We start from the raw sequence: 24,678 nt of genomic DNA on the forward strand, positions 1-24,678 counted from the left end.
TGAGGATAAAGCTAACAGCTCTCACTTAGTGCTGTGAATATGGATGGCAGGGTCACCTTTTCCTCATTCCCATTCCCTTGCTCCCATTTCCATGCAGATGGGTGTGTGACTGCCTCAGCTGGCTCTCATGGAGAAGGGGAGTGTGAAGTGCTCCTATGAGAGCAGGGAGAGTGGGGGGACTGCAGCTGGGGGTCCTTTCCCTGCCATTGCTCAGATGCATGATGAAGTGATTTGTATTTGATCAAGGCAAACTGAGGCCAGATGCTTGGAAACTGCCCTGCAGCGTGTTTTCCTCCTTGTCTTGCTTAGGAGTGGGTCTTGTGTGGAGTCAGCCCAACCCTTCCTATTCCGTATGTGGTTGGGGTTGGCAATCCCCTGCGTCTGTGCAGGAGCACAAAGGGCTGCAAGGGACATCCCATGATGTTCCCAGCTCCCTTGGAACGGAGGGAAAGCTTCAGCTGCTCTGAAGACCTTGTCCAGCCCTTGAATACAACACATAAAGCACAGAATGAGGAAAGCTGAACGCAACACTGTGAACCTGTGCATCCCTCCCAAAACACTATGTGAGTGTGTGTGTTTCTCCCCAAAGATGAGTCAGGAGAAAGGAAGATGATAGGAACATGCAGAGCCCTGAAGGCGAGAGGTCAAAGAGACACTGTCCCCATGAGGAAGGCACGTAAGAGACACACTCTGTGGCTTTGGCAGTCTGTGGGGTACTTTAGAAGATCATCGGTCCCCAGCCCAGCCCAAATTCCATCATTTTATGCTTTTCCAAGCAATATCTGGGAACAGATAGTTTCCAAGAATCTTGTCCAGGTGGGAATGAACAGACAGCATCATCCACAGACATCACAACATGAGGATCTAAGAAGTAAAGGAAAGGCAGCTCAGGATCAGTGCTTAGCCAACATAGCCTTTGCATACCCTTTGAGTATTTCCAGCCAAAGTAACACCCAGCAATAAACAGCAGCTGACCTCTTCCTGCTGATTTAAATGAATTATAAAGACAAGGGTGGCTTTCCCAATGCATTTTAATTGTGTGATAAGAAAACTGCTGAAACCAAAAGAAATTTGCAACTGTCCTTGCATTTTTTATATAAGGAGAAATAAGCTTGGATATGGAGGCAGGTGATGTCTCCATATCCAGGAGTTCATTCTGATTGACTCTCACAAATGAACAAACTTTCTGCTTTGGCTCTGACTAACGTGTATGTGGTTGGATCATTGTGAGTGAGACATGACAACCAAAAAGATAGCTTTGGATGCTTCAGATTATCTATGGTTAAGCCACAGTTTTCTCTGGTGTCACCAAGTGATATGACATTTCTCCCCTTTTGGCCATGTTTATGTGTTCCTTGCTGTGAGTCCTCTGTGGTGGAAGCTGTGGCTCTCCTCCATGTGGAGCATCCTTCAAGATTTCAGGAAGAGGTGGTACCCTGGGAAGTGTTGGGATGCTCCAGAGCTGCAGAAGGAAGAAGCATTCGTCATTTCAAGGTGGAGACTAGAGAACTGGATGTGGTCAGAAACTGGACCTCTTCTGCCCAGAGGCATGATGCTGAAGGCTGGTGGATATTAGATGCTCTATGGAGCACAGTGTTGGTTCTGTCTCTCTCTCTTCTCCCCATTGTTCCTCTACTGTGCCCAAAGCTAAGGGTTTCTTGCTCTCCGTCACTTCTGGATTTGAGTAGCATGAGTATTGTGGATAATTACGGTGCTAAAGCACCAGGCCTTGCTCTGTTCAGCTTTGCCAATGGATCAACAGCTCTGGTCGTTGTTTTATTTATCTGTATAGAGCTCACCACTGCGTGCTGCTGTGCCCTAGCCTTGACCTCTTGTGTCTGTAAGCAACTGCTCTGTTCTGATCTCTGTATGGTACCACTCTTTGAAGGGGTAGGTGCTTCCTGTGCAAAAGTTTTCTTGTGACTGCAATATCATTTTGTCCAGGGTAAAGGAACAAGCCTGGAAAACCTAGGATTTGACTCTGAACTTTGCCATATGGCTATGGGTTTTGCATACTTTCCTGAACGATCTTCCTGAACTTCTAATGGTTCATCTGCCTTCCCTTTCCCTCTGGAAACAGGGCTCTGGACATTCCTATGTTTTATGTGAGGAACCTGACAGAGTGTGAAGGCAATAACTGACATACTGCTACATGCAGCCTTCACATGTGTGTCTACATGGGCACAGGGATGACCAAGGCTCCATCCCCTATCACAGAGGCTTTGCACACCAGAGTTCAATATCCCTGTTCTCCTTTCAGAGTGGCGGCAAGCAAGCGGGGCAAGGATGATCCTTCAGGATGAAGACATCACAACCAAGATAGAGAATGACTGGAAGAGACTCAACACACTGGCACACTATCAGGTAACCGTGAGAAAGATGGGTGGAAAGTAGATTCTTTAAGAATATAGAAAGAAGGGCAAAGCATTATTCTCTAAGATGCAGAGATAAACAGTGGTTGAATGGGCAATAACTGGGCAGAGCCCTTGCATTGAGTACATCTGTCCTGCTCCACTGACCTTGTAGTAACTACCCTGCACAACATTAGAGATAGAGCTAAGGGAAGAAAAAACTCTCTGTCTCAAAGGAGGGGCATCCCTGGTGAGTGAAGGATGTGAAGAGATGTGGTCGTGAGGACAACATGAGTTAACATTTCTCATGTAGACAAACAGAACACAAGCCCTTCCATCCCCCTTCTTCCAGTGCATCACAGGCCGTGTAATGCTGGCAGAGTTCAGAAGGATGGAAGAGAGAAAAATGGAAGGGAAGGAGATGTAGTGTCCAGAAGAAGGAGGAGGAAAGCAGCATGACTGGAACCCATGGTGCAGTGGAGTTGTCACTGACCTAGGAACCATTGTTTTAGATCCCTGTCCTGGTCTGTGTGCCCTGCCTTAGGATAGGGCTTCCCTTTATGTCTGCATAGAATTACAGAATCATAGAATAGTTAGGATTGGGAAGGACCTTAAGATCATCCAGTTCCAACCCCTCTGCCATGGGCAGGGACACCTCACACTAAACCATGTCACCCAAGGCTCTGTCCAATCTGGCCTTGAACACCACCAGGGATGGAGCATTCACAACTTTTTTGGGCATCTTGTGCCAGTGCCTCAGCACCCTCACAGTAAAGAGCTTCTTCCTTAGATCTAACCTGAACTTCCCCTGTTTTGTAGTTTGAACCCATCACCCCTTGTCCTGTCTCTACAGCCCCTGATGAAGACTCCCTTGAGAACCGTAAGAGACAGCTAAAGATGTCCAAAAATATCTTACAGAAATGATAGATCTAATGAATAATGGGGTTTTGGTCAAAAGCTCCCCCTGTTCCTCCTCTCCTTGCCAAAAAAAGAGACCAAGAAAAAAGGCACCTCATTAATTTTAACCCGATGCTGACAATTGTGTCATTTCCTCAATCACACGACAGCAATCCATGGGCCATAACAAGATTAGTTTTCTCTCTAAGGGCTGACCTAAGGAGGCAGCAAGCAATGATTTTAAAAAGAAACAAAACTTTTCACTTCAGATTGACTGCAGCGTTGCTGGCTGGCTGGGGAACAGGGATTCTTTCTACTTTATTTCACCAGCAAACCAGGCATGATTTTCTTTCCCTTCCATGCTTTTTCCAGTTGTTCGCTTCAGGCAACAAGCTCCCAGCTGTATGGATGAGCTGGGACAGAACAGGTCCTTAGCTGCTGGGGTACTGAGTTCTATATTGCTTTTCCTGGCTGTCCGGAGGGCAGATATGGAGCATGCTAAGACAGACACTGATCTTCCTCTTGCCTCAGTTTCCCCATCTGTAGTGTGGGGTTCAAACTACAAAGAGGCAATAATTGCCTTCCCTGATTGCTGAGGGGCTATTTAATTAGCCTCTGCAGTGCTTTGAAGATGAAAAAATCTTTGCAAGTGCTAATTATTATTATTACACAGACAAGAGTTCGATGTTGTTAGCACAGGGTTTTTTTTCACCCATCTCCTTTTTATGATGTCTTATTTATCACAGATATTTCTGATATGACTCCTCTGAGCCACTGCCTTGTTAACATTTCTCATACAGGACCCACATGAATTGCCTAGCTGTAGAAATGGAAAGTCTGGCTGGTTTCAGGAGACTCGGTTGTGTGTTCAAACACTGTCCCATAATAGAATTATAGAATCAGACAGGTTGGAAAAGCCCTTTAAGCTCACCAAGTCCAACTGTTCCCCAGGACTGCCAAGGCCACCACTAACCCATGGCACTGAGGCCTCGTCTCCACGGTGTGTGAACACTTGCAGGGACGGTGACTGCAGCTTTGCCCTGGGCAGCCTGTGCCAATGCCTGAGCACCCTTTGGGGCAGGAATTGTTCCTCAGCTCCATCTAAACTTGCCCTGGTGCAGCTTGAGGCCGGTTCCTCTTGTCCCATCCCTTGTTCCTTGGGAGCAGAGCCCAGCCCCTCCTGGCTCCATCCTCCTGTCAGGCAGTTGTAGGGAGCCATCAGGTCCCCCCTGAGCCTTCTCTTCTCCAGACTAAACCCTACAGGTTCCTCAGCCGTTCCTCATCAGCCTGTTCCAATGCCTGATCATAGGGGGGGTCCCATATAGCCATAGGGAGGGAATGTACTGTATAACATAGAAGGATGAAAGGTCCACCTCAGCCTGCTGGGGTTTCACATTAAAGGACAGGAGGACATAGAGTCTTTGCAGGCTCTGGGGAACCCTCCCTTGTAAGACAGGAGAATGGATGCTGGGGGTGAGCAGCTGTCACGGGCCCCAGCACTGGCTCTTCTCCATCTCTGCTGAGGAGGTTTTTGACCCAGGGGCTCTGCCTCTGTGGTGACACATTGCACTGTCTGAGACCCTTTGATAAAGCAAAAAGAAGGAAGCTCTGGTAGTCACTTCAGCCCAGCAGTGCATTTGTCACTGTGCATGGAGAGGTTGACATGATCAGTCAAAGTGGGAAATGTAGATCTCCATTTCTGAGCTAGGTATCTCTGCCTGCAACCAAGGTGGAAGAAATAGAGAATTACACATCAGTTTTATCATCGTTATGGGACAGCCCATCCTTGGTGTTTGAAACAGCTGAGATGATTTTATTCTTCCCGTGATCCTGTTCTGCATAAGAGCTTCCTTGTGAAGAACCTACTGTCTGCTTTACTGAGGTTAATGCAAAGACCCACTCTGTCATCACTGGGCTTTAAATCAGAGCCTGAATGGAGCAGAGTCTTCTTTGTCATCAGTTGTCCTATTGCCCAAGTACAAGCTTCTAGTGGTGTAGCAGGAGATTTTGTTCCTTTTTTCTTAGTAGACCCACTGAAGAAAGCATTTAAAGCTTTGGGCCAAAGCTAGTGTTCTGCCTATGGTGGCACTGATATACAGCTCTGTTTGAATTCCTGCTGTCCTCAGCATGCTCCTCAGCCAGTTTTCAGAAGCTTGCTGTCAAAGTCCCTATTTCTCTGCAGGTGCCAGATGGATCTGTGGTAGCTTTAGTCTCCAAGCAAGTCACTGCCTACAATGCAGTCAACAACTCCACAGTCTCTCGGACATCAGCCAGCAAGTATGGTAAGGATTTGTGTGCTGATACAGCTTGAAAGAGCACTGGACAAGAGATCCCAAACATCATGGTGGTTACAAGCCACTAAGCACCAACAGAGAGAATGATAGGCAGATGACTAGTTGATAAAATTGCTTGAGAATAGCAGAAGGAGAGGACTTTGCCTTCTAAAACTTCAGCATCTGATCCAAGCTGTTAGTCTAAGTGTTTGGATTGCTCTTGGGGACACTTCTCCTCCCTCATTAAAGAAAGGAGGAGCCTATGTAGTTATCTGTCTACATTGTGGGTCACTGAATCTCACTCTTAGACTTTGCACAGGGAGGGGCAAGACAGAAACATAGCACACTTGTGTTGTTCTAGTTGTTCTAGTGGGTAAAGCCCTTGCAGCATGGCCTGTTTTGAAAATGGATATATAACACAGATGACCAACAACAATCTACATAGGACATAGCCTTTCAACAGTTGTATCTCAGTGTGAGTGTGGTGTGTCCCGAGGGAATCCCACCTGGAATAATAATAAAAATGGCTTACTGAAGTCTTATATCACAATATATCAAGGCAGTGGATTGTTGTTCCCGCTTTACCCATGAGATAACTGAGAATGAAGCAGCTGTGAAATAGACAACAGGTAGAAATTCTTCTGTAGAGACAGAGACCTGAGTCTCACCCACACCACTGCATGCCTTTCTCCCCTGTGCTAGAATTCCAGCCAGGATGTGTCTCACATGGTGATACCAGATGGCAAAGCAAAATGTCTCTAATATACAACCACAGTTCTGCAAAACCACCCTCGAACCTGCGTGGAGCTGTCATATCAGTTTATTATTACCTTTTAATTTATGAAAGCACCTCCAATCCTTCTTACTCCCTTTAGCCTGAGGAAAAGTATGGCTACTCAATGTCCAGAGGAGCCCCCTTCCTTTTCCTCCAAGGACATAAGCAGTCCACCATGCCTTATTAATATTCATCCTTTTTGCCATGCTGTTGCAATTACTGAAAGACTTGGTGACCTTTCAAAAGGAAGACCTGAGGGGAGTTAATTTCTCTTGGATTTCCTAAATTCTTCTGCCATTTGATTCTTCAGGAGGAGGGAGTGGGGAAGAGTGGGGAAGAGTGCAGGGGGAGGAGAAGATGCAGTGGGTCTGAAGTGATTGTTAATTGCAATTAAGAAAACAGGATCCAGAGAGGAAAAAGGATATTCCATCTGATAATTAGTATGGAGAGATTGGTAATACATTAATGAGGCTGATTCAGATCTTGCTACAGGAAAGTGCAATACTCTTCTGTTAATTGCGGTTGGGAAAGACTCTACCTGCAGCATTGCTGGAAGATCAGGGAGAGGGAAATGCTCTGTGCCATCACTCAGAGGTAAAGGGAGATAAAATTTGGAGGCTAAAGGTGTCCTTGGAGAGGAAATTTGTATGGGTCCACCTGAGGTTCTGGTTTTCTTCCTGTCAAAGCAAGATTTTGGAGCAGGGAGTGAAGAGGATGGATTTGGATTTATGGTTAAGTAGAAGTTATGGATTGCTTTAATGCCAAAGGAGGGAGTGGAGGTAGCTCCTATAAGTCTGGGTATGGGAAGCTATGCAACAGGTCACATTAGCTACATCAATATTACTATGCATAAAGTCCATTGCCTGTTTTCTGGCCATAATACCTATCAGCATAGCATGGTATAGCTAATGTTCATACCACTAAGCACTTGGTAGAACAAGTGGTGTTTATACCATTGGTAAAGCACTTGGTAAACCCAGCGGTATTTAGCCATACTGGTTACTATGAGTGTCTGGTACTATCCCCTGACCAAGTCCTGGGCAGTGTCTGACACTTGTGGTCCTGGTTGTCCCAGGTCAAGGCTCCACCAGGAAATGTGATAAGAGTGTGGGCAATTGAAAGTAAGTCTTTGAGCCTTGCTTAATTTAATAGCGTACACACTTATATCACATCTGGCTTGGCTGACATCCCTTGTCTTCGCTCAGCAAATCAGTCATAAGATAAAGCTTTGATAATAAAGCCTGGCACATACAGCTGCCTGGGGGACTTCTCCATCTCACATTATAATTGCACCAGGAGACACACCCCTGTTGCCTAATGTTATGAATTGGTTGGTGAAAATGTATTTAATACTAATATGGAAATGCAGAGCTTGTGAGAGCAGGGACATTGCTGTACTAGGTACAGCCTTCCCACTTTGGGGACCTGAACTAACATCTCCCCAGGGTGAGATGTTAGTTCAGGTCTCCAAATCACTCACCAGCTGTGACTGTCTCAGCCCCACAGCAACATGTGTATGAGCATCCATTCCATATATTGAATGGGAGAGGCACCTCCTACCAAACCCAGACAGAAGAAGTCCTCTTCTTGCGTGTCTGATGAAAACCTTCTACTATGTGGCATGTCATCAACGTATTTCCTTGGTGGAACCTGTGAATCCCAATTCTAGTGCTACTAGGGCTGACACGTGCATTTCTCCTTGCAGAAAACATGATCCGGTACACAGGCAGCCCAGACAGCCTCCGTTCCCGCACACCCATGATTACCCCTGACCTTGAGAGTGGAGTCAAGATGTGGCACTTGGTGAAGAACCATGAACACGGTGACCAAAAAGAGGGTGACCGGGGCAGCAAGATGGTTTCTGAGATCTACCTGACGAGACTACTTGCCACCAAGGTAAATGAGGAGGGCAGGGAAGAGGGTGGGAAATGTTGTTTTAAAGGCTGCAGTGGAAATTCTTGCCTATGAGAAATGAGAGGCTGCTCAAAGGATGCTGAAGGGGGATAAAAAGAGAAAAGCAGAAGGAAAATAGAGAAAGAGGAGTGCTTCAAGTAGCGGTTTTGTGGCACAGACCCTTATTCTCCACCTTTCCTCCGGCCCGTAAAGATCCTTGTGCTGATGAATTGCAGGGGATTAAACTGACCATGATGTAACTAACAGATAGCCAGCTCCAAGGAGAGCAAGCAGAGTCAAATACTCATCCCCACTGCAACATGGAAAACCCAGGGTCTCCAAAGAGAAAATACAGCTTACCTCTGGTAGGGGCAGAGCAGGGACATCCTGAACTGAATCTCCTGACACATCTCACACATCAGAGCTGGACCATGGCAAGTTTGCAGAGAGGATAAAGACAACATTGGAAGTTGGTAAGATCCCATCTGCTCAATCAATATTCTCCAAAATGATGGAAAACAGCCTTCTACATGGGTGCAACTGCCTGCACAAAAATAACTCACTGTCATTCAGCGCCGCACTGTCCCTTCCCTAGGAAGGGGATGGCCAGTTGTTGCTGCAACTGGCTTGCTTTGGGGTCGACAAAAGATCTCAGGCCTTTTCACCTTCTTCCATTTCTGCCCAAGACAATCCTCCACCCGACTCACCTCTAAAGGTTCTATGGGAGTGTAGGCAAAAGTGGTTGGCTGAGTTTACATTTATTTGCTCTTTTAGATTAGATATAAGGAAGAAGTTCTTTCCTGGGAGGGTGCTGAGGCGGTGGCACAGGGTGCCCAGAGAAGCTGTGGCTGCCCCATCCCTGGCAGTGTTCAAGGCCAGGTTGGACACAGGGGCTTGGAGCAAGCTGCTCCAGTGGAAGGTGTCCCTGCCCATGGCAGGGGTTGGAACTGGATGAGCTTTAAGGTCTCATCCAACCCAAACCAGTCTGGGATTCTATGATTCCACCTTGTGAATAGTGGTCTCCTTGTAGAAGCCTGCGTTAATGAAGAGGCAACAACCTTCTTTTGCACTAAAGCAGGGACTAGGGCAGGTAGGTAGGAAGGCAGTGTAATCAGAGACAGACTCCCTGTGCAGTTCTGCTGTCCTCTTACAGCACAAAACATCTCTGTGCCCAAATCTCTCTAGCGTAGTAGTTACCTCAGTGCATCCCACAAGTGGAAACTGCAGGGCAGCTGTGGCTCAGGTGTGCCTGATCATGGTGTTATCTCACCCTGTTCTGAACAGGGTTAAACCAAGCAGTGATCAAACAGCCCAATCTTCTCCCTTCTGTCAAGTTTTGACTATCATAATTTCTTGTCAGGGCACAAACCCAATTTCATGTGCCCACGCAATCTCCATCTGAGTTTTCCCATCTCCATCACATTCCTAAGCCCTGCCATACAGTTTTACCTGCACATTGGTTCCTCAATTCATTTTGCCCCTGATGTCTGACTCCCCCTGCAGTCTCACTCAGTCTGTCTTCATTGCAATAGGCTTTGGAGATAAAGTGCCTGGTACATGCCCAGCTCCCTGGCATCAAGCTGCTTTTATGGATCACACAGCATAAAAGCAAATGGTGCTCCCCAGGGCTCAGGCCCCAGCTGGTGGAAACCAGCAAGCACTGGACCGTGCTGATTTACACTGTCTGGGGATACAGCCCTTACCCCACCACTGAATTGCTTTTGCTTTCCAGATCACAAACTCAGCACTTGGGGGGTTTGGTTAAGATGTTTTTGTGGAGATGGCAGGAAAGCAGCTGTGAAACTGGCACAACAACAGAGACAGTGGAAAGGCTGAGGGTTTATTGTATCCTCTCTTGGGCTGAGCAATTTTCGTGTCTCATCATGACCGTTTGAGGGAGGGAAAGAGGGAAGAGAGCAATTGCTGGTAATGCAATCCCAGGGAATACTTCGTTAAACTGACAATGATTTTTATTCTGGTAAATCCCTGACCTCAGAGACCCAGAGTCTCTTGCCTAAAAGCCTCAGAGGCTTTCTTTGTGTTTGTGTGGGTGAGCATGTAAAGAACTAATTCCCTCCAGAAACCGAACCTGAGGGCAGCTCTTCTATGTCAGACCAACAAGGTTTCCCCTTTGGGGGCCCTTTCTGAGTCAGACATGTGCTGCAGGGCTTTATTTGCCCTGCAGGAGTTCACACCAGCAAAAGGTACCTCTGGTTGTTTCCCAGAGAATAAATCAAGTGAGGAATCAGCAAGAGACACTGGCTTTCTAATGGAGTATTTGTTAGTGCTGTGTAAACTTGAGCTGCTGTGGTGGAACCTGGTGCTTTGTTTCTTGTAAGGAGAATTCTTTTTTCCTGGGCCTGCAGAGAAAAGGGAGGGTTTTATTTTTCAGAACAGGAAGTTTTGCCTATTGTTTGCTGGAGATTTGATTCATTTCTGGGTATTTTGCAGTTATTTTATGGTTTGTTCATATGTAAATGCTTATGAAGCACTGGCGGTGGAGCAGAGGTTCAAACATGGGCTAGAGGTCCACATTCAGCAGGGAAAGTGTGCCTAGCCTGGTTCTCCCACCCCTGACTAAGACTGAAGCTCATGTGGTTAACACAGACCCTCAACATCCCCCTTCTCCAAGCCTGGTTACCTTCTGGTATTCTAGCTTCTTGCTAAAAGTCAGCAGTCCTCAGTGGCTTGTTCAGGTGGTTCTGCATCATAGGACCTGGGATCCTTCTTGCAGAGGAACGTAATACCTCTGCGGTCTCTGCAGTGGACATTACTGAGGTCTGCAGAGCAGTACCTGATACATTTGCTCATTGCTTCTATAGTTTGCCTCAGTCCAATGCCAATGGGTATTAAAAAATGAGGAGGCTTCTTGGGCTTAAGATGAAGTTTGTGTTATTTATTATACTACTCACATATAAACCAGCCATCTCTCGCCAGGTACTCTTGTCCCATTTGTCTCAATGACACCTTCTGCTCTGCTCTACAGACATCTGACTTTTATTCCCAGCTTCAGAATTAGCTTTGGAAGAAAGCCAGTATATAAAGTGGCCAGATTTTGTCTCATGCATGCACGAAAGCATTGAGGATGGGATGCAGAGGAGAGGAAACAAATCAAGGCCTCTTCATCACCATAGACCTGAGATAAGGCAAGGTATCTACCACAGCTCAGCAGAGAGTACAGGTAGCAACTTGAACTACTACATCTGGCTGCTAACCAGAAGTAGCAGACATTGTGAATATGCACATGCCTGCTTAAGGACATCTGTATTGAAATTTCCAGCTCATGCCACATTTAACAGGTATTAGACAGCTCCCACTTTTTGATCACACTTTCTGGGCCTGATCCACAGACATGCTCTGTTTTCAGTGGGGTACCAGAATTCAACATCCTCTTCCCACTTGGCATCTCACATTCTTTTTCCCTTCCTTTTCCTAACAGGGCACCCTCCAGAAGTTTGTAGACGACCTCTTTGAGACCATCTTCAGCACTGCTCACCGTGGCAGTGCGCTCCCCCTGGCTATCAAATACATGTTTGACTTCCTGGATGAGCAGGCTGACAAGCACAACATCCATGACCCCCATGTGCGGCACACCTGGAAGAGCAATTGGTGAGTGAGACATTCCAGTATAGCCCAGCGCCACATTCTGGACTGGAAGGAGAGTAGAGGGACATGTGGTTTGGAATGCTGCGGGAGCTGAGGAGCCTGGTGTAGGGTTCAGAGCACCAGGCTTAGTCTTCCCAAGCTGATGGGGAAGTCAGAAGACCCTAGAATCTAAAGGATGCTCTCAAGGATCAAATGCTTTTCTAAACAGGTCCCTGCTTGGCCTGGATTACGTGGGAATGGCAGTATTTATGAGGGACCTTATGGAGAAAATGGAGAAATGTTTAACTGTTGCTGTGCCCAGACCCATAGGAATATCTAGGGAAGGATGGGAGAGGATTTTACACCACTGTCTTCATCTAGACTAAGTGTTTGAATTCAAACTATAGTCAGCAGGATGCTTGAGCTGCAGTGTTTGCCTACACATGGGCAATATCTATATTAAGGTATCCCAGACATCCACAGGGGATGTGGAGTATCCACAGGAGACTTGTACCCTCCTGGGCTGGCAGCTGGAAGCCAGGAGAGCATCTAAGTGCCTAAAGGCTCTGGAGCTGGATGTGAGCAAGTGACAGTCTGACATCAGCCCCTGCTCTAGCTGCCAGGCAGCAGCCTCTCTTCATACATGCAATGGGATAGCCTGGAAAAGCCAGGATCAATGGCAAGAAAACACCTCTGCAGCTCCTCTCTGCTGACTCTCTCTGTTGGAAAGAGTCCCCTGGGGAATGGCTCCCTCCCCTTCTCCTGTGCAAATACAGGGACTATAAAAGGAACAGCAGAGGAGAGCCATGGGGCTCCCAGCTCATGCATTTTTAACTTTTACCAGCCATGCTGATGGCAGATCATCCCAGCACAGTGACATAAAAAAAGAAACCCCATGCACCAAAGAGGCTTTCAACTAATGAAACATTAGCATATTATTAACATTATCTGCAGCACTAATCTCAGGCTGATTGCAGCCACTCAGACTAAATGATCAGGAGGTTTATTTAAGGGGAGGGAGGGAAAGGCAGAGCGTGTGTGTGTATGAGGGAACAGGGGCAGTATGAAGAAATCTGTTCAATCAGATTAAATTAACTCAAAGTCACATCATGGGCTTCATTATTCCCAGCTAGGGACATCGTTCCTCTCAGCCCCCTCTGTGTCCATACACTGCTGCGTTTGCCATCTGAACACCTGCAGAAGTTCTGCATGGTTCATTCATCTGCCTCATCCCTCAACAGATCATAGAATCATAGAATGGTTTGGGTTGGAAAGGACCTTAAGATCATCCAGTTCTGTGTCCCCTGCCATGGGCAGGGACACCACACACTAAACCATGTCGCCCAAGACTCCATCCAACCTGGCCTTGAACATTGCCAGTGATGGAGCATTCACCACTTTGAACAATCTGTGCCAGTGCCTCACCACCCTCACAAGGAAGAACTTCTTCCTTATATCTAACCTGAACTGCCCCTGTTTCAGTTTGAACCCATCACCCCTTGTCCTATCACTACAGTCCCTGATGAAGAGTCCCTCTCCAGCATTCTTTTAGGCCCCCTTCAGACACTGGAAGCTGCTCTGAGGTCTCCACGCAGCTTCTCTTCTCCAAGCTGAACAGCCCCAAATGATGAACCTCCATCCCCCGCCTAAAATGTTCCCCCCACCCTTGACTGCATCAACTCTTTACCAGCATCTCCCACATCTGAGTTTGGCTGATAGGATTACCTGTGTGAGGCTTTCCTTACTTTGCTTCTATGATTTTGCTGGCTCAGGAGAACACACAGTGGTTTAGGAAGGAAAATGTGGTGTCATCCCTCTGTCAAGACATGTTAAACTGCCTGCTGTTACCCAACATGTATCATACTTGAGATGAATTCTTTATGGTGCTGAGAACACATGGGGCAAGGAGCAAAGGGAAGGAACTAAGGAACTGGGGAGCTTAGCCTGAGCATCAGATGGATTTGTTAAGCTGAAAAATAACTTCCTCTTGGGAAAGTGCAGACACTGAAGGTAGACTTAACAACACTGAAAGTAGACTTAACAATCTACCTGTCAGACAGAGAAGAGTTTCACTCTGATCAGTGACACATCTGATTTCCTAGGCCATGATCATACGAATGCATTTGCCCTGACAAAAAGGCTCGAGGCAAAGGCTGGAAGTAGATACCTCAGGGCATCTCATACAAATGAACTGCTCTTTTGAGAAAAAGGAGGGAAAATAAGGCTTTGGATTGCAATTGGAATAACATTTCCTTGGTTAGGGCAGATACATTTTCATTTCAAAGGTTGCAGTACTTATTTCCCGGTTCCTTTTTTGACTTGAGGCAACAGGGTTTTCCCTATCACTTAATGACTGCCTCATGCTGGGATCATATCTGGACTCGAACTTAAGCTGTGGAGTGAGATAGTACACAGTGTCCACAGCACAGAGTGCGTATCATTAACACTCCTAGTCTCAACTTGGGAGCTCTATTACCTGTTTTCCCATGGGGTTGCTATGAGGGCTAAAAGCTAAGTCTCCCAAAGACAGAAGTTCACCATAAGTTTTGCAGATCCAATGTCTGATGAAGCAGCCAACAAGCGCACCTTTACATTACAACCTATTATAGAGAATCTAGGAGTAGTTTTCATTACCTCAACAACAATCCCGTTAACTTATATGAAACTTCAATAAGATGGCATTAAGACAAAGTCGGATTTCTAAGGATAACAGGGACAAAAGCCACCCCAAGGTGACTCCATTGCCATCCTCACAGTTCTGTAGGGGACGAATATACTGTGTATCAGAGCTTATCTCAGAATCCTTATCTCCACACCATGACATTTGATTCCCATCTACCATTCACCATTGCAACCACACATAACAAAGCCTGTGAACCATGCACTGACTGACTCACCTCTCCCACCTCTCTCACAGCCTGCCATTGCGGTTCTGGGTGAACATGATCAAGAACCCACAGTTCGTCTTTGACATCCACAAGAACAGCATCACAGATGCCTGCCTCTCCGTAGTGGCTCAAACTTTCATGGACTCCTGTTCAACCTCAGAGCACCGGCTGGGCAAAGACTCACCCTCCAACAAGCTTCTCTACGCGAAGGACATCCCCAGCTACAAGAACTGGGTGGAAAGGTGAGTTTAGCTCTAGGAACAGGAATGCCATAAGCAAGTGGTGCAGTGTGGCCCTGCTTCATGGATGGAGGTAGGAGGCATCATAAGTATTGCTTTTGGTAGCTACTGCTGGGCATTTTCTCTTTGGTTGTTGCCTAAGTAGAAAGCTTGTTGTTAGCCTTTAATTCCCATGACCCTTGCAGCAGAGATGGAAATTTAATTAGAGGTGTGAACTGAAGGTGTTTGCTGTCATTGTTTCTCTTGAGGAGAAACTGTTGAGAAGTGATAGAGGGAGGAAGGAAGGAGAGGTGATGCCTTTGAGCCCTGTGAAATACATTTACTTCTAAGTCTTTCCACACAGACCAGAAGTGGTTTGTTGTTCTCAGCATCATTGTGACAGTCTTCACGCTATATAGATCCCAAGGGTCATAGAATTATCTCTCCTTATTCCAAGCCCAGTATCTTTCCTTGAAAGCACTTGTGTGCTTTGAAAGAGATGCCGTAAGATTGACAGCCTGGTGCATGAAGCTCTGCAGGTATTTTCTGAAAGGTCAGAGGTCTTTCCAAGCATTTAATCTGCATCTGCAAGACCTGTAGCTACAGCTCAATGTTCTGTTCAGTCTACTGCACTGAAGGTCAGTGCCTGCCAAAGCTTCTCTACAGGGAATACGACCAAAACAACTATTCCTGCAGCACATAGGGGCTTCAGTTTGTCTATGATTTCCCGCAGGACAAGTGGATAGCACATCTTGCACTCCATTCAGCAGGAGCCTGTCTGCTGGAACAAGCCTTGCAGAAGTTGATCTGTGCTTTGTTTTCCAATATGCCACACTTTACTCGGTGTTATTGACAGGTTTGGGAACTGCACAGATGGAGAATCGCTGTAAATAGCAAGATGGGTTTATCTAACAAATCATTCCTGTGCAATGCCATCCAGTTTAAAGCAATGGTTTGTCTGGATGACTTGGCAGGTGCTGTCTATTGTTGCCATGTCATGCGGGTTATGTGAGACCTCTGCTACTGTAGGACACTGCTGTCAACTACTGTATTTCCTTTGGGGGACTGATTTTCTCTTACCTTGTGAAAGGAGAGCATGGTTGATCAAAGAGCTCTGTCCCCTACTCAGCATGAGGTGGCATTTTTACAGTGATTCTCCCATTGCTCTCTGATTTATCTGGACAATTATTTTTAGAGGTGGTTAAACACCTCTGAAAATGTTGTTTCTAGGCAACCTGTAAGGCTCTTTAAAACCTTGCTTAATTATGACCTACTTCTGGTACTGTGTCCAAGTTTCTTAGTATGTTTTGAGGTTGATTGCTGGGTTGACCTGGGTAGGGGAAAAGAGATGTCTGAGGTTCATTTAGAAATCAAGCTTGCACCAGCAGTACAAAGTCACACTCTAGTGATGCTTTAGCAACCTTGTGTGCAGTGGGTGGTTGGTTTCTGTGGACAGATACTTTGGTTTACATATGAACCCTGTTGATTTTTATCTTTGGAGATGGTACATCTAGGTGACAAACTGAGGTACGCAGGTGGGAAACAAAGTTTCTTTCTGGATGAACAAATGGCTGCAGTTTCCATTTTATTTTTCCAGTATTGATTTCACTTTGTGACTTTTGGGAGCTAAATCCTCTTTGTCCAGTGATCTTCAGCAATAGATGCTGCATTTCCCTGGAAGTTTTCCCAAGCAACTGGATTTGCAAATGAGGTACATAACACCTCCTGCTGTGAGTAAACAGCACTGGATTTCGGTCCCCAGCTTGTGCTGGGTTGTTATCTGCACTGATACCTGACAACTGCACCGAAGCCCAAGGGGAGGATGTGGGGTTTGGAATATGGTTGAGTTTCTGCCTATGTTCTTGTGTGTCAGTTCCACTGACTCAAGGCAGTGGCACCTGGATGCTATGGTAGATCAAAGGAAAAAACACATCAAGAATGAATAAAATATAAATTCAATTCCAGCCTGAGTTAATGAATTCCTTTTCTCCATTCTGCATCTCTACTTTGAGGGAGTTATTCCAAATCCAAAGGCTTCCAGCGCTGGTTGGAGCCATTTCTGTAGTCAGTATCAGCTGGAGATGGCATCCTTCAAGACCACTAGACTTCTTCAAAGAGCAAATCACAAGATAAAAGGATCTTCAGCCGGGGAGTTTAAGAAGTGGTTGAGTAAATCAGAAGAACCTGAAATCAAATGAACTTCTTTGATGAAGGTGAAACTATAATAGGGCAATTAGGCAGTGGTAGATTGTAATCCAACTTGAAGGCACTCTGGAATAAAGACAGGCTTCTGACTTCTAACAGGTCTGTTGCAATGATAGCTCAGCTGGGTTACTCCAGCCCTTTGCTACTGCTGGTTTCTCAGTGTGGAGTGTGCCTTTAGGACTTACAAAACGCAGCGCAGGGAATGACCTTGCCATAAGAAGCAGGCATGGGTGAAAGTACATTCCTCCAGTCAAAGGCTGGTTTTCCTGCTCCTTAGATTGTGAATATACATTGGAAAGGGAATAGCTGCAGATTCTGGCCTGACCAATGGTCTACATCTACATAGTAGTCAACTGGGAGTTTGATTTCAACAGTGCTTTTTAACGCTATTGGAAGGAGAGGTGGGCTGCCTGATGAAACAATCCCGCTGAGAAATCCCGCCTTCTGTGCAAAAACAGGTTCAGCATTCAAATTACACCCCCAGGGCTCTTTCACTGGGAAAACACACTGGTTAAAAGTATGGAAGTGCAGCCACAACTTGGAGTTCCTGGAGCAGAAGATGAGGCCCGACTGAGGCAGAATTAACCCAGGAAATGGGGACAGGCTATTTGGCTTTTGTTGAAGCCATGAAGAGTCAGGCTATAGTTCTAAAACAAAGTGGAGGCTTTTCAATTATCATTATATGAGGCTATTGAAAAAAAGAGGAAAAGAATGGGAACGGTAGACCAGATTCTCATCTGACTTCGGTTAGTAAAACTCCATAGGCTTTGCTAAATTTACATTAGAGCAGCCTCAGATCTGCATCTTTTCAAGTTTACTTCAAATGTCCCCTTTGAGCCTAGAAATCTGGAGAACTTGGGAGCATTTGATGCAATCCCTAAGCAATACAAAGGGGAGCCTGTTCTAATTGGACTGTCTCATTAGCATTCAACACCACACTGAAAAGATGACAAAGGGCTGTGGCTGACCTTTCATTTCTCTCCATGCTGCCAAGCTTATGATAACACTTGTTTGAACTTCATTAACACCATTTAATTGCCTGCATCACGATCAATACGCTGTTTCCCTACCAAAGCCTGGCATGGAACTGGGGATGTGGGAGACTGAAAAGGGGCAGAGCACAAAAAGCAGAAGCCAAAGAGTTTTTCCTTTGCACACTGGTGCCCAAAATACCTGCAGTGCTGCAAGGAGAGGAACTGGTGCTTTTTTCTCAACCCTGCAGAGACTTGGTCTCCTTTTGGCTGCTTATTATGCGTTAAAAATAGCCCCTCAAAGAAAACCTGAAAGTCAATGGAGACATTGCAAGTATTCTTAACACCCTGAGAACCTTCTAATGAAGACCTTTCAAAATAGGCTTGCCATGTTTGGGACTAAAAGAGGTTTAAAGTGACGTGATCTGTGGGATTCAAAATTAGAACATCTGCAGTTTATTACGTTAACCTGGGTACAAACGCTACCTGACCTAGCTGTTGGTACCCAGGCCCTGGGTCAGTGATCTATTTCCTTTCATGGAGAATCCATGAAAGGCATTAGACTGTAGATGCCAAGGTCTTAATCTGTTAGAAAATGCTATGAGAGTGTGTTTGGAGTACACAGAATAGATGGTCTGTACCCATTTGGGATCTAACCTACATAACTTGTCAGCCTGTGGTTTTTGGACTGTGTAGTCAATAGATGGTCTCTTCCGGTGCAGTGATTGTGGTATCTGTTGGACACTTTGCAGCTAGCTTTGGAAAGAAAGACACATTGGACTAGTTTAGTACAACAAAGATTACAAGCTGCATGTACCCTAACATTACGCATTATTGAGGTTTTAAACAGAAACGCTGGAATGATTCCAAGGGCTTTAAAAGAGAGCATGAAATGGCAGGTGCAAATCCTGGCTCTACTTTAAAACATGCGGTTTTCTGTGTCTCCCTTCCCTGTCAGAAAGAAGCTCAAGGTTCAGCAAACCAAGGGTCAAGCTAGGGGGGTATTGTCAGTACAGATAATAAAAAGCAGTGTTGGAAGGGGCCTCAGGAGGTCAACCCAAGCAGCTCCTGCCTCAGGGCAGGATCAGCTCTGTCTACAGTCTTCCTGACAGATACTTCTCTGCCCCTTTCTTAAAGGCCTCCAACAACAGAGCCTCTGCTCTCCTCAGGCAATCCCTTCCTGCGCTTCCCTGTCCTTCCCATCAGAGTGTTTTCCCTGATGGCCAGACAAAATCTCCCTGGCTGTAATTAAAGCCCATGCCACCTCATTGCATGAGGTAGTGAGTACAGCTCATTCCCCCTCTGCTGCAGCTTTTGGTATTATTTGAAGACTATTGTCTTTATTCACTTTCAGTCCCCAAAAAGCTCCCAATGTTTTCTCATCTCAGTAACATGCTGTTCTTACTAGTGAAGTTTTCAGCAGGGATGAAAATGTGCCTATACACAGAGGGTACAACCTCAGACCCACATATCTTCTGCACTGAGACGATGCTGGATGGTTTCTTCTCCCAGAGAAACTACCTGTGCACCAATTCACTCTTCAGCCATTGACTCAGTACTGTCCACACATCCTTTACCTTTTATTCTGAGACAAACAGGAACAGCAGCAGGAAAAGCCATGTACATGCAAAATAAAGTCATTATCCTTGTTAGGGAATGCATACACAGACAGAATTGTTCCCTCAGTCACTGCAAGGCAAGTCTCTGGAAGAGCAGGTCTTTGGCTAACTTTGAGGCTGGTAGCCTTTGCTTAGCTGTCATGCTATTACTGCCAACATTCAGTGTCCAACAGCCTGGTCTTGAATCTCTGTTGTCTGAGCTAACAGAGTCTTGCAGCTGCCTGTAGCTGAATCACAGAATCCCAGACTGGTTCGGGTTGGACGAGACTTTAAAGCTCATCCAGCTCCAACCCCTGCCATGGACAGGGACACCTTCCACTAGAGCAGGTTGCTCCAAGCCCCTGTGTCCAACCTGGCCTTGAACACTGCCAGGGATGGGGCAGCCACAGCTTCTCTGAGCACCCTGTGCCAGTGCCCCACTACCCACAGCAAAAACACAAACTGCAGCTCAGATGCCTGCCAAGAATACAATACTGCCATGCCATGCCAATAGAAGAGCTGACCGCATGTCCTTGCATTGCCAGGCTTCATCCCATAAAGAGCTTGCCGCGGGGCTGCTCCCAAGCTTTCCTTCAGCCCTTCTCTGCTATAGTAGTCCCCCACATCCCTTTTATGCATCTCTTGCTCCTTCACTGGTCCGGATACAGCCGGCTATTGCATAACCCTAATTATGTTATTGCTGTAATTGCGTCTGCCGTCTGCAGCACATGGATTTGTTACAAGCTTTTCATATGCTAAAATGATTATTAATGAGTGCAGTCCCAACCCAGCGACGGCACAACAGCCATGACAAAAAGATCTTTTGGAAGGCAATTAGCTCCATGCTAAGCTGCCTAAACCACAGCAGTGCTGGAATATTTCAGACTGCAGAGGAAGCACTGGCAACATGGCTTTTCTCTTCTGATGAGTTAATGAGTTACTGAGTGGCAGCAGGCGCAGTCATTCTTGTGAGACAGTTCCACTAAGGAGCATTCAGAGCATCCCTGCAGAGAAGGACTTGGGAGTGGTGGTCGATGAGAAACTGAACATGAGTCGGCTTCAGTGTGCGCTCGCAGCCCAGAAAGCAACCGTATCCTGGGCTGCATCAAAAGGAGCGTGACCAGCAGGTCGAAGGAGGTGATCCTGTCCCTCTACTCTGCTCTCGTGAGACCTCACTTGGAGCATTGTGTGCAGTTCTGGTGTCCTCAACATAAAAAGGACATGGAACTGTTGGAACAAGTCCAGAGGAGGGCCACGAGGATGATCAGGGGAGTGGAGCACCTCCCGTATGAAGATAGGCTGAGAAAGTTGGGGCTGTTCAGCCTGGAGAAGAGAAGCTGCGTGGAGACCTCAGAGCAGCCTTCCAGTATCTGAAGGGGGCCTACAATGATGCTGGGGATGGACTCTTCATCAGGGACTGTAGTGATAGGACAAGGAGTGATGGGTTCAAACTGAAATAGGGGAAGTTCAGGTTAGATATAAGGAAGAAATTCTTCCCTGTGAGGGTGCTGAGGCGCTGGCACAGGTTGCCCAGGGAATTGGGAAATGCTCCAGCACTGGCATTGTTCAAGGCCAGGTTGGAAAAAGCCTTGGGCAACATGGTCTACTGTGAGGCATCACTGCCCATGGCAGGGGTTTGGAACTGGGTGATCTTAAGGTCCTTTCCAACCCAAACCATTCTATTATTCTATTATTCTATGATTCTATGTAGGATGTGAAAGGATAATGAACAATTATCTTTCAAGAAAAAGAGGGAGGACTACTAGATACTGTCCCATCCAAAATCCTTCACCATACAACAGTGTCACGGGATGTTCTCATGTGCTCTCCCATTCAAGCTGGGCTGGGGTGAGTTGCTGTGCTAATGATACCTGTGAAGTATTCCTAAGGAATAATCCTTACATCCTCCATCTGAGTTGCTGAGTGATGGATTTACTCAGGTTTCCCAGGGTTTTTCTTGCTTCTGAAGTCTAATGAACATATTTCTTGACACATGAGAGAATGAACAGCCTTAAGGTAAGAACTCAGGCTCCTCCTGGAAACTCAAGGGAAAACTCGAACACATAAGGCAGGATCTTTTGATATGCATCCAAGAATCTTCTGGAAACAGCTAGGAAAGGATCCACTGGAAACAATCAAAGCCGCAATACAGAAGAAGTAGCAAACCTGCAGCTCCAGGCCAGCAAGTGGTGCACATCTGACCAAGTAGCCGTCATCTTCTACTTTGGACTCCCAGTTTGGAACCTTTGGAGGCAAGATAAAATAGATTTGCTGCTTTGCTACCTTTCTGTCTCATTCAGAGGGAACCTGGCTTAGTCTTGTTTTCCCAGCCTCCTTCTGGCTCATTCAGCCTCTGGAGCTGTGGAAATGTGAATCCAAGATCCGTCCGTGTCTCAAGTGAGATCTGGTGGCCGTCTTCTCACAGGATCATCGTGGTGAAAGAGCATCTTCCCCTGAATTGCCTTGCAGCTCATCTATGGTGTAATTGAGAAGGGAGGTGGCACACAGGCAGCCTTGCAAATGCTGGCAGTGAAAATGTAAAGCCCTCTGGGCTTTGGTGACAGCTTGACAGTGGGTTTGAAAGCATTTGGGGTACGCAAATGGCAGAGAGGCCCTAAGTACCTCTGAGGATCAGTGCTCATATAGAAGGTAAATAAAGACACAGGAGGGATGTTGTCATCTCCCTACTAGAATGATTTAATATACACATTCATCATTTCTTTAGATAGCACAGTGATGGCTTCATTAGAAATACTTTAGTATAAATAAGTCATTTGGCCATGGTGGAGTTCTGATGGAACGATATTATATGTCTTCTCCTTATACCAGCAGCTAGGCTTGATTGTTGTATGTGCTTTTCCCCTCTTCTTTTTCTTATATTTTATCCCTGGAACACGCTTCCACAATACCTTGGTTTGCTGTCCTAATAGGAAATGACTGCTCAGGTGTATGACGCCCAGGGAATTGAGTCCAAGTCAGACCAAGATGCTTTGGTACGGTGGTAAGTAATGGCCCATGAACCCAGAATACAGCTTGAGAGTCTGTCGTGACTGGATAGACCTCCAAACCCTGAAACTCAGATTCCTGCATCCTTCCTTTGCGCTAAGGAGCCTTATGTGTTGCTTTTTGTTGTTCAGATGAGTCATGGGAGTGTTTTTCTCCTGGGAAAATATCTCTGCGGGGCTGAAAAGGGACTGAGGAGCTTTCATGCCCTTGTGAGTGACTTAGGAGAGCATTGCTGTAAGGTGAAAGGGAGACAGGACACACTTGGAGAAGCAGAAGACGTGTGTCTGTGTTTCACTTTTTGGAAGCACCCTACCCCTATAACCACTCTCCTGCCACTGTTTGATGACTGGTTGTACCAGAGAAGAAAAGGAGAATTTCAACAGGTTGTCAGAGCCAGACCAGCAAATACAACATAGGAACTCTGCTTTCCTCCACTGGCCTCATTCTTTTTTTGCTATGATGTAATCCCCTTCACTTTTCATTTCACCCAGAAGGAGGGTACCTATGCAGTATTCATGAGAATCTGGGCTCTTCTCCATGGGCTCTTCTCAAGTACCATAAACCAGTGCATTTCACTGCATTGCAGGCTGCTTCCCCCACAAGTCTATGAACTGCTGGTTGCACACAGATGTAGTTTTCTTTGGGTGCCAAGGCACACTTGGCTTTTTGGCCATAAGACTCCTTGTTTCCCAGCAATGTGCTTTGCATCTGAGGAATCAGCAATAGCACTGTCATGGATGCCACTGGTTCCTGACGTGGATATGATTTTGTCCAGCTGCTGATGCTATGACCTATTTGAGTGTTCCTGAGAGCGGCAGAGGTCTAGAAATACTTATTCATCCTGATCACCATCTTCTCTTGGATGCAGTTGTGCAGGACAAGTCTTCACAGGATTTCTGGATGCTTGCTTTACTCATAGACAACTGTTCAGATCCATTTGGGGATTGAGGGTTAGGCAGAGCGTAAAGCAATATCAAGGCCAGACCACTCAGTGATGAATGATGATGGAATGGGCAATATTTAGACCATGGGACTGAGTTAAATTAGGACTTTTTGATGGTCCTAAGCCCAGAAGATAAGATGCTAGGCCTCCAGGGACAGTGATGTTGTGCATACTGGAAGTTACAGCAAAGTTAATAAGGTTTGCGTGAGTTTTTATGATGAGCCAGAGCCTAGCTTTGGAAGCAGGCAGGCAGGAAAAAATTAAGGGATAAGGACCTCTGTCTTCTATGCCTTTGTCTCTCAAGGGTTACACCACACTCCGCTGCAAAACCAGGATAACAACTGACACAACCCATCGCAATAAATCAGTATGGGAGTGAATGACCAAAACCAGGGCCTTCTGGTGTGGAGGGATTTCCTCCCTGCGCTCTTGCACTGCACTCCTTCCATTAGAGACTCAGCAGCTGCTTGTCCCACTCTGTGACAGCAAGTGTTTTCCCACTTGTCTGTCTGAAGGATCTTTATCATCGAGCACTTTAGTGTCCTATTTGCAGTGAAAACCAGCCTCCATCTCAGCAGGTGTCTCAGTGCTGTTTACAGGGCACCTGTCAGCTCTTTTGGCTCCCTGTCCCCTCTGCCTCCTAATTATAAAACTGTGGATTGCTGCAGCTATGTGTGTGTGTGTGTGTGTCTCTTCTGGTTTCTTTTCTTTCTTTCTTTTTTTTTCTTTGTGCACAAAATGTCAAATTGCAGAAATTAAAAATGTAAATGATGGTGTCTAATTAACCAGTTGACAGCAGAGTACAGCTGCGAGTGACAGTGACTGATTACCTTCTGCAAACCTTGTCCTCCAAGACCTGCCTTACCCGAGGGGGGAAAAAGGACATCATGGAAAATAGCAGCTTCCTTAAAGAGATATTACTCTGCTAATGAAACCTGATGGACAATGGTTTTGTAGGATCTCTACCTTATGGATAATGTATCTCTTTATCCTCTTGATCCTCATGATCTTAAGGGATCCTCTTGATCTTAAAGGGTCCTCTTGAGCTTAAGGGGAATGACACTGATTCCTAAGG

General features: G+C 46.1%; 1 protein-coding gene across 1 annotated transcript in view; it reads left to right on the forward strand.

The window, feature by feature from the left end:
• PLXNA4 (plexin A4) overlaps positions 1–24,678 on the forward strand; it is a gene marked incomplete at both ends in the record, with an annotated part of 435,010 nt that overhangs the window by 408,401 nt on the left and 1,931 nt on the right. The window contains 5 exons of the mRNA XM_080614763.1: positions 2,261–2,364; positions 5,431–5,530; positions 8,002–8,192; positions 11,629–11,798; positions 14,692–14,904. Of these exons, the coding sequence (XP_080470889.1) occupies positions 2,261–2,364; positions 5,431–5,530; positions 8,002–8,192; positions 11,629–11,798; positions 14,692–14,904 (778 nt within the window). The remainder of the gene's footprint in view (positions 1–2,260; positions 2,365–5,430; positions 5,531–8,001; positions 8,193–11,628; positions 11,799–14,691; positions 14,905–24,678) is intronic.

This window comes from Psittacula echo, assembly GCF_963264785.1.
Source record: "Psittacula echo genome assembly, chromosome: 1".
In the NCBI taxonomy this organism is placed as follows: Eukaryota; Metazoa; Chordata; class Aves; order Psittaciformes; family Psittacidae; genus Psittacula; species Psittacula echo.